The sequence below is a fragment of the Balaenoptera ricei genome, chromosome 3, assembly GCF_028023285.1.
Source record: "Balaenoptera ricei isolate mBalRic1 chromosome 3, mBalRic1.hap2, whole genome shotgun sequence".
NCBI classification, from domain to species: Eukaryota; Metazoa; Chordata; class Mammalia; order Artiodactyla; family Balaenopteridae; genus Balaenoptera; species Balaenoptera ricei.
The window spans coordinates 182,170,876-182,185,778 of NC_082641.1; the positions used below are offsets into that span (position 1 = coordinate 182,170,876).

At 59.7% G+C, this 14,903-nt stretch overlaps 2 protein-coding genes across 4 annotated transcripts in view; both read right to left on the bottom strand.

Moving 5' to 3' along the window:
- Window positions 1–3,127, bottom strand: part of ARID3A (AT-rich interaction domain 3A) — a 33,333-nt gene extending 30,206 nt beyond the window's left edge. The window contains exon 1 of one of the 3 annotated variants that reach the window (XM_059919007.1): window positions 2,979–3,127. The gene's annotated coding sequence lies outside the window, so the exon portion shown is untranslated. Of the gene's footprint in view, window positions 1–2,654; window positions 2,796–2,816; window positions 2,853–2,978 lie in introns of those variants that run through there. The other 2 variants (XM_059919008.1, XM_059919006.1) reach the window with 2 other exon arrangements.
- A 6,572-nt stretch (window positions 3,128–9,699) lies between these two features.
- Window positions 9,700–12,733, bottom strand: KISS1R (KISS1 receptor). The gene is made up of 5 exons (XM_059919184.1): window positions 12,490–12,733; window positions 11,579–11,703; window positions 10,932–11,067; window positions 10,390–10,622; window positions 9,700–10,200 (listed from the first exon to the last, which is right to left on the bottom strand). Exons 1-5 carry the CDS (start codon window positions 12,731–12,733, stop codon window positions 9,700–9,702), a joined length of 1,239 nt encoding a protein of 412 aa, XP_059775167.1.
- Between the last annotated feature and the right edge of the window lie 2,170 nt (window positions 12,734–14,903).

The window sequence follows — 14,903 nt, forward strand, 5'->3', positions numbered from 1 at the left end:
CTCTAGGCCTCAGTTTCCCCATCTGCAAAATGGTGCCCGAATGGCACCCACCTCGCTGCACCCAAGCAGGGATGAAGCGAGTGTGTGATGGTAAAGGCGGGAGCACAGCAGGCACTCGCTGGACTTAGGGAAGGAGGCTGGATGGTCCCCATTTTACGGATGGGGAAAACTGAGGCTTGGAGCTGCCCTGCTGGAGTACACACAGCAGGTTCCAGGCAAGGCTGGGAGTTGAACCCAGGTCTGGGTGACGTCAGAGCCTCCCACACGGCCCCCATGTGCCTTCTGCAGGGAGTTCCCCTGCCCTTTGGGACCCCAAGAGGGGCCAAGGTCCCAGAAGGCAATGCGCTCTGCCCCCAGCCCGGGGTACCTTTGGACCACCGCCAACCCACCTTGCCAGGGCCTCAGGCGGGCTCTGGGTACAAATGTCCCAGAGCCCGGCACAGCTGGGCACCACCAAGGACAGGAGGATGCAGGTCCCACCCCAGCCCCACTCACCCAAGCCCAGGTCACACCCCCACCCGCCCAGGCCGCCAATAAAACAGACTAGGCAGAACCCAACAGGCCCGGCAGTGACACCCCAGATGGTACATCACGGGAACACAGGAGGGTCCAGGAGCCACTCCAACCAACAAATGAATCCCCAAAGTTTCCTGAGCAGCTCCTGGGGCAAAGGGGTCCCACACACAGGAGGGTCCAGCGGCCAGAGGCTCCTGGTAGCGGGCGGACACTGGGTCACCAGGCTGGCCGCCCTCCCGGCCCCTCCTGTGACCTGGTAAGAGAAGCCTGACCACCCCCCCCAGGGGAGTCTTGCAGTGTAGACCCTCCCAGCCTCCCCAGTCATGGGAGGGGCCCTTTCCCCAGTGCCTGGGTCTTCCAGCAGGATAGGTGAAAGGGCAGTGGGGGGGGCAGGTGGGGGGTGTCCCTGTGGGAAAGTAGGGAGGGACCCTACTTTCCCCGAAGGGCCTCAGTATCTAGCAGGGGCAGGGGTCCCAGGGCACAAAGACCCTCTCAGAGGCCATAGTGCTGAAGAATGACCAGCACAGCCTGTCCTTAGAGGCAGCAGGATAGCACCCAGCCCCCACCCCCGGGGGACAGGCGGTCACCCCCCCCCCCACCAGCCCCAAGAAGTGCTGAGGGGACACTTCTCACCCAGTGTCTAGTCTGGTCTGCTGCCCCTCCCCCACCTTTGACAACTTCAAGACAAGCCCCCCCTCCCCACGGAAACGCTCTGGGCAACGCCCCCCCTCTTTGGGGGGCAGAAGGAAGAGGCCAGAGGAAGCCACGCCCCCTCAAGCCACCCCCACCCCCCCACAGGCCTGCTGGGTTTAATGACCCTTCCGGGTCCACGGGTGGGGGAGGGGAGCAGGGCAGGCCTCCACGTTGGGGCTGGTGGAGGGGGCAGGTGGGAACCCCGGAGCCCCGCTGGGCTCTAGCCTGGGCCCCCCCCATGGCCGCCATTAACCCTAAGCTGGTGACGCCCACCCCCTCCAGACCCCTCCCCCCCAAGAGCCCTTTGTCCTCAGGCCCTACCCCCACTTTATGACAACCCTAGGGGAGAGGCATTCCCTGGCAGGGACCGGGCGGGGATGGGGGGGGGTGCTGGGTGGCCCTTGGGACCTGGATGGGGGGGGCAGGGAGGGATCTGGGGCCACACCCTCCCCCCCCCATGCCTCCCGGAGAGAGAGGTCACCCGCTCGGCCCAGGGCTTGCAAAACACGGTTATTTAAAGAGTTGTGCAAGGCTGGGGCCCACGGGTGGCGAAAGGGGGCCCTCACTTCACGAAGGGAAGAGGAGGGGGAGGGCGGGGCAGAAAGCTGGGGAGGGGGCTAGGAGAGTCCGGAGGGGGCGGCCCGGAGGAAGTGAGAAAAGAAACACTGAAGAGGGAGAAGAAATAATACGACAGAAACCCCAGTCCGATTTCAAAGGCTTCTTGGAAAGCGGCCGATTTGCATGGGGGGGCAACCCCTCCGGGCCGGGCGACTGAAAACGGAAGATTATTGACAAACCGGCCGCCCGGGGTCCGCGGAACGTTGGAATTGACCAACGCGCGCTCCCCGAGCTTCCTGCGCCCGCTTTTGTGTCTGGGGGGGGCACTGAACGGGGCAGGGGGCGCTTTTCCCGGGGATCCCCGCCAGAGAGTCAGGGCCCGGGCCGAGCCCACCCCGGCCGCGGGCCCCGTGGTGTCCCCTCCAGGGGCCCCTTTCTGCCCCAGAGCCGACACTTTATAAATAAACCATCCAGGCTGGGGAGGGTCGCCAGGGAACTGCCCTCCCCACCCGGCGCTCCCACTCCCCTCGGGGCTACCGAATAAAACACCGATTCCAGCGGGAGTAGATGAAACAACCCCGACCACAGCCCCCCGCGCGCGCATAGAGACCACTTCCTTCCGCTGGGAGGGGGCACACACGCTCGCGACCCCCGGTCACCCCCGCGCTCGCCCCCGTACAATATGGCAGGGGGTGAGATCTCCAAGGGAGTCGCAGAGAAAACCACACCAACTCCGACCCACTGGGATCGCCTTTCCGGCCCTGGACCCCCACCCACGTCCCTGACCAACTTTGGGGACCCCCCTCATTGGCTTCCAGGGCGCGCGGCGCCCACCCGGGACCGAACGCGCGATTTAAAAGTCCGGCCCACCCCTGCCCCAGCCTCACCGCGCGGGGCCCGCTCGGGGGGCGCAGGGCCCACTCGGGGGGCGCATGCCCCACGCCTGGCGTCTGGCCCTGCCCCGGCCGCGCCTGGCCTCCGGCCCGGGCCGCGAGCTGCGCGCTGCTGGCTCCCGGCCACCGCCGGGTTTGTGCCGCGCGCCGACTCACCGAGTCTCCAGCCGAGTCCGCGTCTACACCCCCCCCCGACCCGATTGGTAAAAGTCTCCCCGCGCGCGGCCTCCCCCGCCCCTTCCCTCCCCCCCCCCACCGGCGCGCTCACCGCCCCGCAGACAAATCACCGGGTGACAAATCGCTCTCAGATGCAAATACCTCGCCGGTGATTCAGCGCCGCGGCTCGGGACGCGGGGAGGGGTCTCGTGAGGCCCCCTCCGCCTTCCCGGACGCCCCCTCGCCCCCCGCGCTTCGTCCGACTACGCTCGACAAGCACAGGGGTGCTGGGGAAGGGGAGAGAGTGGACGGAAATTTTCAGGTCGCGGCCCCTTTAAATGATAATAAATAATAAAAGGGAAGGGGAACAGGGACGCGGTATACCCCGCCCCCTATCTAGGGACAGTGGGCAAAGTGCGCGCCGCGGGCCCGAGCGTACATGATGCCGAGGGCGCAGGCGGGGCTGGGAGCGCCCCAGGGGGAGAGGGAGGGGAGGAGGTTGGGGCTCTGTCTGGATGGGATTTGGGGACGCTAGCCTGGTCCGGGACCCCCCTCCCCATCTTACCGAGCGCCTAGGATAGACCTACCGGGCTCAGAGTTTCACCCCCGCCCCTTAGACTAAGCAACTCGAGACTTCACCCCCCCCCCAAGAGTGGTGCCTTGGTTTCCAAGTCTGTAAAATGGGGATTAGAGACTTGATAAAGGAAGGAGCTGCGGCGACGGAAAAAGAGAGCGGGGCGTCGTCGGAGGGAGGGAGCCAGGGCCCTGCGATGGGGGCGCTACACGGTGGGGAGGGGTCTGGGAGAGGGCGGGGCTGCCAGGCGCGGGGGCACCGCACTGGCAAAGGCGTGGGGGTGGGGAAGGGCGTCCAAGATACCTAGGAGGGCTCCTCGCGAAATCCTGTTGACCCCTACCCTCCCACCCCCACCTGAGGTTCCCATCATCTCTTGGGAACCTGACTACCCACACCTTCTAGAAGGAGAGGCAAGATTATCTTCTTGGTAATAATAGTTCAACAACAATTTCCACGTTTTGAGCGCTCGGTTGTGCGGCCATGTGCCCAAGGGATGAGGTTCACATTTTTGTGTAGCAGAGACTCTTAATGTCCCCATTTCAGAGAGCGGGAAACTGAGGCCCAGAGTCGGTTGGGGGAGGTGGGCTTGGGGTTGTGGACTCAGGTGGGAGGTGTGAGCCCTTGAGGCCGCGCCTGCGAGCTAATCGCAGGGGCCCAGGCTCCAGCTCAGATAAGAGCCAAATGGAAGCATTGGAGGGCCGGCGGGGGCCACCCAGAGGGCCCTCACAGGGAGGGGCCAGAGTCCCTGATCTTTGGTGGGGGGGTTGTGTGCAGCCCCGCCCCCCCCCCGCAACACACACACACACAACGCACAGCATTGCCATCTTCTGTGGGTAGTCCCCCTCTGGACATCACCCGCCCCCATCCGCTCTCTGGGGAATTCCCAAGCCCATGGTATGGTGCAAGAGAGCCACCCCCAGCCCAGGGCCAGAGTCTGCCTGCCCCTTTCACTAACCCAGCCTTCCAGCCCCTGGGCTGCCCGTAGCCTAATGACAGCAGGTGGCAGGGAGGCCTCCACCTTGAGGCTATTAAACCGCCAACCCCAGCTGCCTGCCCCGCCCCTGCCACCAGAGGGGCAACAACTGCCCTGCCCGAGGAGGGGGGAGAGTTTGGAGACCCAGGTGAGCTGGAAGAGGGAAGCCACCCTTTAAGGCCCAGGCCCCAGATCAGTTCCAACGTGCAGGAAAGCCCCCTCTCCACCAAAGAGCCAAATCTCAGAATGCAACCCCTCCCCCACCCCGGGCAGGTGCATGGGCCTCCCTGTGTCTCAGTTTCCTCCTCTCTAAAATGGGCCAATTTAAATTTATTCCTCCTACAGTGGTTTTGAGGATGACATTCCCCTCTGGTCAAAGGGAAGGGGGCAGGGAGGGGTCTCCCGAAGGGCAGGAAGTGTGCCACTCTGTCCCCCATTTCCCAGAGGGAAGTGGTTGTCTCTAAGTAGCTGGGTGCAACTTCCCAGAGGTGCCTGGCCCGGAAGGGTGAGGAGCTGCAGGATTCCCAGCTGCCTCTAGTGAAGGGGGTCCTATTTTTAGCCCAGCAGGGAGCTGGGAATTGATACCAGATTTGCTGGCTCTACCAGGGACAGGCAGAAGGCCTGGGTTGCACCTGGGTCCTGGCTGTGTGATTTTAGGTTAGTACAGACCCTGCTCTGGTCTCTGTTTCTCAAGCTGGGAAATGGGTACAGCGACCCCCAGCCCTCTAAGGTTTCCTGGCCAGACCAGCTTGTGGGGGTCCTGTAAAAACCAGCCTGATTCTCACTTAGCCCCTCAGACAGTCACTCCTCCTGCCCTCCATTCAGGCTGGGGGGTGCGGCATCTTTTTAAAAGTTCTGGGACTTCCCTGGTGGCGCGATGGTTAAGAATCCGACTGCCAATGTAGAGGACAGGGGTTCAATCCCTGGTCCGGGAAGATCCCACATGCCACGGAGCAACTAAGCCCATGCGCCACAACTACTGAGCCTGCGCTCTAGAGCCCGCGAGCCACAACTACTGAGCCTGCGAGGCACAGCTACTGAAGCCCCCACACCTAGAGCCCGTGCGCTCCACAACAAGAGAAGCTACTGCAATGAGAAACCTGCGCACCGCAACGAAGAGTAGCCCCTGCTCGCCCCCACCTGCCGCAACTAGAGAAAAAAAGCCTGAGGGCAGCAACGAAGACCCAATGCAGCCAAAAATAAATTAAAAAATAAAATAAAATAAAATAAAAATTCGCCCAGATCCCAAACTGCCCTCCTTCCCACATATATTCCCCCTGAAACATATTTCTGCCTCAGGGCCTTTGCCCGGGTCTTTGCCCTGGCCATTCCCCTGCCTGGACCACCCTTCCCCAGCTGTGCCTTTTCATTCAAACTGGAACCTCACATCACCCTGTTTTATCTTCATCCGGGCTCTTCTGTTCAAAACAGCTGCAGTTGTTTAACCTTCTTAGGCTTGATCACGGCTGGTTGCATCTCCAATCCTGAGGTTGGGCCTGACACATAAATGTTGGTTGAATGAATGAATTCATGGGTTCCCTTCTGTCCTCCCTCATCCCATGGTATTTTTGGAGTCTGTCTACACAGAGGTGGAGGGCAAGTTAACTATTCACCATCTCAATCTCAAAAAAAAAGGAAAGAAAAAGAAAGACCTGGAGGGGATGCTGGGCCCAGCCCCAAATCCCAGAACCCGGACTGGCCTCCAGGTTGCCTTGTCCCTGTGAACCGGGGTCTATGAAAATGTAATTATAACTTCTTTTAAAGTAGGAAGAAAAAAGCGAGTATAATTATAAGGAATAGATAGTCATGAATCCAGCCTAAAGTAATTCGTCGTTATACCAACGCAGCTGCAAAATAGAATTTTTAATATTTTTTCATAGAAAGGGCCCAGGAGACCAAGAACATTCATAGTGCGGCTCTGCTTGACCCATTTTGCAGCAGGGACACTTTGAACCGCGGGTCCAGGTTGCGATACGCGTGAGCGAGTCCCCCTAGACCCTGGGGTCCCTTTGTGGGGTGGACCCAGGGAAGCCAGGACCATCCGCGGGGTGCGCGCGCCCCCTGCCGGGCACCTGTGGACTGCAGCCGGGGGCGGGGCTTCCGCCGGAGGCCGCCAGGGGGCGCCGTCTCACCTGTAAACGAGCTTCTCGGGTCGGACGGGGAAACTGAGGCCCGCCGAGCCCTTCCTGTGGCTCCTTAGAAATGCTCCAGGGTAGAGTTGCCTGACAAAATACAGGACTTGCAGTTACATTTGGATTTCCAATAAACACGAATAACTTTAAATGTATCCCAAATAAATATTGCACAGGACATAATGATACTAAAATTTTTTTCACTGTTTATCTGAAATTGGAATTAACACCTCTCCCGACCCGCCCGGAACCCCGGGGCTTATCCCCATGCTGTGGCTTCGGGTCCCACCCCCCACCTCACCCCCTCCCAGTTCAGCTGCACCGGCTGTGCCCTCCATCTGGTATGCTCTTCCCTCACCTCTGAGCTCAGGTCACACTTCCTGGTCGCACCTCCTCCAGGAAACCTTGCTGGAATCACTGCCACCAAGGTCAGGCTCACAGTTACTCACAAAGGGCACACATATCTCCTTTGTAACCTTTTTCACTGCTGTCATTTTCATCTCTCTAGGTAGTTCGCCACTCACTGGCCCCTTTGCCAGCTAGACCGGGGCTCTGTGTGGGCAGGGGTCAGAGGGTGCCTCGTACCCAGAGCCTGGCACGCAGAAGGGGCTCTGAAAACTGCCCAGCTGAACAGACTTGAGGATAAACCAAGGGTCTGCAGTTTTGGAACGATGCCTCTTCCTGGATGTCCCTTTAAACCCTTTAACTTCATTTTTAAAAAACTTTTTCGAGATCATTGTACATTTTTTTTTTAATAAATTTATTTATTTTTGGCTGTGTTGGGTCTTCTTTTTTGTGCGAGGGCTTTCTCCAGTTGCAGCGAGCGGGGGCCGCTCTTCATCGCGGTGCACGGGCCTCTCACTGTCGAGGCCTCTCCCGTTGCAGAGCACAGGCTCCAGACACGTAGGCTCAGTAGTTGTGGCTCACGGGCCTAGTTGCTCCGCAGCATGTGGGATCTTCCTGGACCGGGGCACGAACGCGTGTCCCCTGCATTGGCAGGCGGATTCTTAACCACCGCGCCACCAGGGAAGCCCTATTGTACACTTTTTTAAAAAATATTTCTTTATTTATTTGGCTGCACTGGGTCTTAGTTGCGGCACGCAGGATCTTTAGTTGCGGCATGCAAACTCTGAGTTGCAGCATGCATGTGGGATCTAGTTCCCCGGCCAGGGATGGAACCCGGACCCCCTGCATTGGGAGCGCGGAGTGTTAGCCACTGGACCACCAGGGAAGTCCCAAGATCATCGTAGATTCTAATGCAGAGATATCTCCCTCATACCATTCACCAGGCTTCTCCCAACAGTGACATTTTATAAAACTGTAGTACCACATGGAGATCAGGATATTGGAATTGCTACATCCCACCCATGGATTCGTATTTCCCATTTTACTTGTACTCGTGTGTGAGTTTTCTCTGCAATTCTATCAGCTGCGTAGGTTTGTGTCTCCACCACAGTCCAGGGGCAGAGTGGCTCTGTCATAAGGGTCCCTCATGTTGCCCCTTTCCTGTCATCTCCTACCCCGGCCACCACTCATCTGCTCTCCGTTCCCATATTTTTGTCACCTCAAGGACATTACGTAGATGGAATGGTACATCATGTAACCTTCGGGGACTTCCTTCCTACACTCAGCGTCATTCCCAGAGATCCACCCCGGGTGTGCGTGTATCGACAGTGTGTTCACAACTCAGACCTGCTGAGTGGGTGTGGACGGACCACGGGTGCACCTGTCGAAGGATGTCTGGGTCACTTCCAGTTTGGGGCTACCACAAATAAAGCTGCTATGATCACGTGAGTACACGTTTTTGTGTGAACAGAAGTTTTCATTTCTCTGAGATAGGTGCCCAAGAGTCCCTCTGGAACTGTGTTCGGTTGTTTTTGTTTGTTTTGTTTTTTTGGCCGCACGGCTTGTGGGATCTTAGTTCCCCAACCAGGGATCAAACATGGGCCCTCAGCAGTGAAATCATGGAGTCCTAACCACTGGACCGCCAGGGAATTCCCTGGTTTTTGTTTGTTTGTTTGTTTCAAATTCCTTTTTCACAAGAAATCCTGCCACTCATTCCCTGAGTTGAGTTTTGGGGGATGGGGCGAGGAGAGGGAGGGAGGTGGGCAGGGCCTGTGGGCAAAGGGGAGATTTCACTCTCATGCCCGGCCTGGTCCAGAGACCAGGACTTGAAGACCAGAACAAGAGAGCTTCAGGCCAATGTCTATGTCAGAATGGAATGGCCTCCCCTTCTCACATAACATCTTTGCAAATTTGGGCTCTTTGGAGACCTAGGATGTCCCCAAATAATTTGGGAGGACGGGGGCCCTCCAAGAGATGGGCGGTTGTCCTTCAGGGTGACTAAGCCTGAGGCCTGCAGGGCCTCACCCTAACCCTCCCCCTGCCCAGCAGGCACACACAGCTCAACCCACCAAGAGGTGGGTCTGTTCCCCCCACCTTGAATCTGGGTGTGACTCTGACAGCACCCAACAATTCAACGTGGAAGGAGTGAGGCTCTGTGGCTCCCACCTCTACTTGGAAGTTTACGTCAAGGCATAAGCCTGACTTTCCCCAGACTGCCATGTTGGGAGGAAGCTCAGGCAGCCTGTGGAGGAGTGCTTGGCTGCCAGCGTGAGACCAAAGCCTTCTCCGGCCTTCCTGGTCCAGCTGCTAGGTCGGCTACTCACTCGACACCACATGGGTCACAAGAACCGCCCAGCTGAGCCCACTCACCCACCGAATCGTGAGTGGTAATACACTGATGCTGTTCTACGCCTCTCTGTTTTGGGGTGGTTTGTTACGTAGTGCTAATCCTCCGTCTCCCAGGAACAGCTCTGTGCACTGTGCTCCAGGGAGGCCTTATTTATTCAATGACACCCATTATTTTCCAGCCAGGATTCTGGATGCTCACCTGGTAGCAAGAAGAACACCTTTTTATCAATCTTAAGATGCACATCGTGTTCACTTTTTAACATCTCTGAAAATGGCATGAATCTTACAATTTTACAGTCAACTGCAAGGCAGTGTGTGAAAACGTCTATTGATGCTTCCTTGAAAGTTCCAGGAAGTGCCATCAGCAAAGCATCTTCAACTTCAGGAAACACAGAAATAATAATTACAATATCAATAGTGGCAAAGTTGTACAAGAGCGCAAAACATTTTCACTATGATGAACATGGACAAAAATAAAGACATTAATAGCAGAACTACAGCAGCTGCTGTTTAAGCAGCTCCTGTTCCAGAGGGGCTCATCTTGATTCCCCCAGAGAGGGCTCGGAGGGGGGCAGCGTGCTCCCTCAGGACACAAAGCCTGCGCGGCCCCAGCCCACCACTGCCTGGCTTCGGGGTCCTGGCGGGGGCCTGGTGGGCGGTCAGGCGGTGCAGCTCCGTTTGGGGGGCGGCCGGGTCCGAGGGTTCCGACCGGCGGGGCCGCCGTGGAGCGCAGGGGCAGACGCGGCGGAAGGCCTGACGGAAGTGGGAGCCCAGGAAGGCGTAGAGCAGGGGGTTCAGCGCCGAGTTGCTGTAGGACATGCAGTGCGCCCAGATCTTGAGCGCGTAAGCTGCGTAGCTGCGCGGATGCCAGGCGCCCGCCGGGCCCAGCGCCTGCAGCACCAGGAACAGCTGGATGGGGCCCCAGCAGGCGGCGAAGAGCAAGACCACGGCCGCCACCAGCCGCGAGACCTTGGCCCGCACAGCGCCCGCTCGCTCCGCCAGCAGCTGCCCCTGGGGAGGGGGGGAGGTGGTAGGAGGGAAGGCGAAGGACCGGCGGGGGCGACACCCAGGGCTCTCCGCTCCTTGCCCCTCTTAAATTCGCTCCCCCGCGCCACCCCGCTCAGATGCACCTCACTCCCCCGCACTGTGCCATCCCCCCACCCCCTGCCCTGCCGCGCCTCTATCCACCCAGCCGCGCACCTGCAGGGCGCTGTCGCCGGGGGCGGGGCGCACGGCGGACCGGCCCAGGTGGCGCAGCATGGCCCCGTAGCAGGCGCAGGTGGCGACCAGCGGCAGCAGGTAGAGCGCCAGCAGGTTGTAGAGCGCGAAGGCGCGCTCGAAGGAGCGGCTGGGGAAGGCCTCGCTGCAGTAGGTGCGCGGTCCGGGCGAGAGGCGATGTAGGGCGAGAACCGGCGCGGACACGGTCGCGGAGCCTGCACCACAGGCCCGGCTGAGGACCTGGCCCGGGGGACGAGGGGCGCGAGGGGGCCCGGGCCCTGGTCTCCCCGGTGCCTCTAACCCCGGTTAGGGTTAGGGTTAGGGCAGCGGACGTTGAGCGCCTCCTAGGCGCGCGTCTGCCCGGGTCCGCGCCCTCAGTAGCCCTCGCAGGGAACGCCATTGCGTCCATTTCCCAGATGCAGGAGCGAGGCCCGGGGAGAGGCAGTGAGTGTGTGTGTGGGGTGTGAGCCCAGGGCACGAAAACTTGTCCCCCCTACGCCGTGCGGCCTCCGCGCTGCACTCACCCGCCCAGATGCTGAGGCTGACAGCCAGCGCCAGGCGGGGCGTGCGGCGGTGCAAGGCGCGCAGCGGGAACACAGTCACGTACCAGCGGTCCACGCTCATGGCGGTCAGGGTGGCGCACGTGGCCTGCACCGAGACCTGGGAGGGCCGGGAGCCCAGCGTGTGCCCCCCTGCCTGGTCTGGACCTTTCCCTGTCTGCGCCCTCCTTGCGGGTCCCCCACTGTCCAGCCACTCGAATACAGGCAGGACCTGTCCCGGGAGGGTCTCCAGGGCCCACAGGTTGAAGGGGAGGAGAGAGGGGGATGTCAGAGAGGAGCCCAGGGTGGTGGGGGAGGGCGGAGTCATTAGGGGTAGGCTGAGGACCCCAAGACTGAGACCAGGGGAGGCAGATGCATCCTAGGATCCCGAGACGGGTGGGGCAAGAAGTAGCAGGGCTCCAAGCACCCGCCACCACACTCCCCGCCCAACCCCCATTGCCCCCGTCTTCCTCCCTCCCACCCAGTCCAGGCTCCACCTGCCCCAGCCCCACCCACCCACCTAGACTCTGTCCCTGCCCCGCCCACCTCCACGCCCAGCAGGAGGTCCGGCCTGGCCTCGCCCACACCGACTCCTCCCCTGGCTCGCGAACCCCTTCCCCCAGCCCACGCACCTGCTGGATGTAGTTGAGGAACTTGCACATGAAGTCGCCCAGCACCCAGGCAGGCAGCGGGTAGAGCAGAGCGGTGAAGGGCACGCAGCACAGCAGGAACGTCAAGTCTGTGACCGCCAGGTTGGCTGCAGGGGGGGGACGTGCGGGTGCTAGATGTGGGGTGCATCTGCCTAACCGCCCAGCGCCCTGGCCCAGCCCCCTGGGCCTCGCCTTTGTCCCAGTGACCAGCAGGGTGGCTCGGGAGGCCCCCAGAGAGGTCCCGGCATCCGTGGGCAGAGAAGTCGGGGCAGCCTCCGCTCACCCTTTTATATTTCAAACACCCCCCAGCACGGGCTTCATAGCTGTTCAAGCAGCAGTGGACCCTGCTCACCCCTGTGGGGGTTGCGAGTAGGCCCCCACCCCTCTGAGCCTCAGTTTTCTTACCTGAAAATTGGGTAGAGTGGTGTTGCCCAACAGCCAACATAGAATGGAGAACACTGACCGAGTACTCAGCCGGGTAGGGCACCCCCATCACACAAATGTGTAAACTGAGCCTCTGGGGCAGAGGGGGCAAACTGGGGGCCCGCGGGCCACGCAGTCTTTCCCCCACTCCTTTTATTCATCGGACACCATGTTATAAGAACCACATTTCAATCGGACATCTTCCTTGAGTGGCATGGCCAGTGCTCCATGGGCCACACTCTCCAACCTCCCTTTTAACTACTCCGGCCACCGTGGAACCCTCCAACGCCAGAGTTTGTGACCTCCAGCCTAAGGTACAGGGACAATAGGGAAAGGACAGGGAGCCCTGCAGGGGAGAGAGCCCTATCTGAGAGGACTCCGACGCACCGCTAGGGGCGCCCCTGGCCACTCTGCCCTCGTGGCGACCCCCGGAATGGCCCGCAGGCACCGCGCAGCGCCTCGGCGCTCACCGATGTAGAAGTTGGTCACCGTCCGCATCTGCTTCTGGCGGCAGATGACGAAGATGACAAGCGAGTTCCCTGCCAGGCCCAGCAGCATCAGCGCGCCAAAGAAGAGCGGCACTAGCCAGGCGTCCACGGGCCACGGCGCCGGGGCCGGGCCGTCCGAGTCGTTGGCGCCACAGCCGGGACAGCCGGATGCGTTGGCCAGCGCCCACCAGGACGCGTTGGGCCCGGACGTGGCCAAGGCGCGCATTGCCGCCCTCTTCCTCCCAGCCGCCCTCCGGGATTGCGCCCGGCGATGGGGCAGTGACCCTCCTCCCGGCCGCCCTCCTGGGATGCGCCACAAGGTCTGGAGCGCAGCTTCGCTGGGCTCCGTGGATCCTCCGCTGGCGCTCAGCCGCCGCGCGTTTATACCCCGCATCCCACCGTGTCCCCGCCTTCCCGCCTCTCCGGCAGCCGCTGGCCACTCCCTCCCCTGCCTGCGCCCCTGCGGTTCACCAGCGCAGCACCCTTCTCTCCCATTCCCTCCTCCTCCCACCTTTGGGGTCAGGATAAGAGCACAGGAGGAGGGAGGCTGGAGGAGGGGGTTGGGGCGGAGCAGGGGTGGGGTAGGCTTCCCAGAAGCTGCTGTGGACCCGGGAAGGACCAATCCTACCCCAGGGGAGGGAAGGGTAGAGACCCACCATCAGGAAAAGCAGGGGGACAAAGCCACAAAGTCTAGGGAATGAGGCAGAGGCCATGACTTTGACCTTTCATGGGGCTGGGGCTCCGGGTGGGTGGGCCCCGGCTGGCGGTGAGGTCAGCCCTCAGAGGTCCTCAGTATCTGCTGCCAGGGTTTGCCCCAGGACACTGGCGAGCCATGGAAGGTTCAGGGCAAAGGAGGGATGCCCGGGATCTTGTGGTTAGAAGATGCCTGTTCTTAACCTCAAACAAAACAAAAGAAAAACAAAAACGCAACCAAAACTCAACCTCCTCAGGACTTTGCTGCGAATCAGACCCCTTGAGAGTGTCCACCTCCCACCTAACGGGCACTGATTGGCAGATACCAGCACTGGGACACAGACACCTGTGCTGCTGGTAGTGGGAACCAGGTGGAGGGCAGTTTATAAAGGTTAATGTTGATCCCCAAACCCACACCCAGAAATGTACCCCAGATACTAGCCTGTGAGGCATGAAACAGGGCACTGGGATGTTCTAAGTAGCAAAAGAAAAGATGATGCCATCTGTGTAAAAAAGACTAAAAGGGGGAAAAGAAATGAATAAATATGCATGGGCATCAAAATGCATCAAATATCTCCAGAAGGAAGCACAAGGAGCCTGCAGGGGGAGACAGGCTTCAACATCATTCTTTTTTTTTTTTTTTTTTTTAAAAAACTAAGCAGTCCATTGCTAATTATTTTTCTTTTTTTTTTTAATTTATTTTATTTATTTATTTATTTATTTTTGACTGTGTTGGGTCTTCGTCTCGGTGCGAGGGCTTTCTCTAGTTGCGGCAAGCGGGGGCCACTCTTCATCGCGGTGCGCGGGCCTCTCACTATCGCGGCCTCTCTTGCTGCGGAGCACAGGCTCCAGACACGCAGGCTCAGTAGTTGTGGCTCACGGGCCTAGTTGCTCCACGGCATGTGGGATCTTCCCAGACCAGGGCTCGAACCCGTTTTGCCCTGCATTAGCAGGCAGATTCTCAACCACTGCGCCACCAGGGAAGCCCTCAACATCATTCTTGACAATGGCCTAAAAATTCAGAAAAGGAAAAAAAAAATCCCTTTGGGGTGGTAATGAGGGCCAGGTTAGGATAAGGAGACCCAGGGATACTCGGTGGGCATGGAGGAACTGTCCCGGGGAGGCTGCTGAGTTGAGTGGGCCTGGGAGAGAACTCAGCAGGGGGCTGGACCTTGGAGGGGGGCTCGGTGGGAGGTGGGGTGGGGTGGGGGGGGGGGGTTGGCAGCAACGGCTCATGGACTGGCCCAGGGTCTGGGAGGATGTTAGGAAGGTGAGGACAGGGACTTGGCGGTCCAGTGGTTAAGACTTCCCGCTTCCACTGCAGGGGACACAGGTTCGATCCCGGGTCGGGGATACCACGTGCCGGGCTGCGAGGCCAAAAAAAAAAAAAAAAAAGAAGGTGAGGACAGGAATGAGTGAGGCCCAAGAATCAGGGCAAGGCCCAGGCTGCATCCTGTAGAGTTAGCACATCTATTGAGCAGCTGGTCATCATGGGCCAGAGCCGCAGACCAAACATCCCGGCCCCTAGAGCCCCCACCCAAGCACTCTCCCCAGAGGTACCATCACCCAAGTTGTATCACCTTGATTCTTTCATATTTATCTACATGAGGCCACACATTGTGTGTTTTCTTGGGTCTTGTAATAGTTCCTCCTCCTTTTTCTTTCTTTTTTTCTTTTTTCCCCCTCTTGCTCTTTATATGTTA

What these genes read in the sequence shown, in the direction of transcription:
- KISS1R (XM_059919184.1), bottom strand. Translation starts at nt 12,733, where the DNA reads ATGCGCGCCTTGGCCACGTCCGGGCCCAACGCGTCCTGGTGGGCGCTG. An exon ending in TCCTCAACTACATCCAGCAG is followed by an intron (nt 11,068 to 11,578) that starts GTGCGTGGGCTG and finishes CGGCCCTCCCAG; the next exon opens with GTCTCGGTGCAGGCCACGTG. An exon ending in CCGGCGACAGCGCCCTGCAG is followed by an intron (nt 10,201 to 10,389) that starts GTGCGCGGCTGG and finishes CCCCCTCCCCAG; the next exon opens with GGGCAGCTGCTGGCGGAGCG.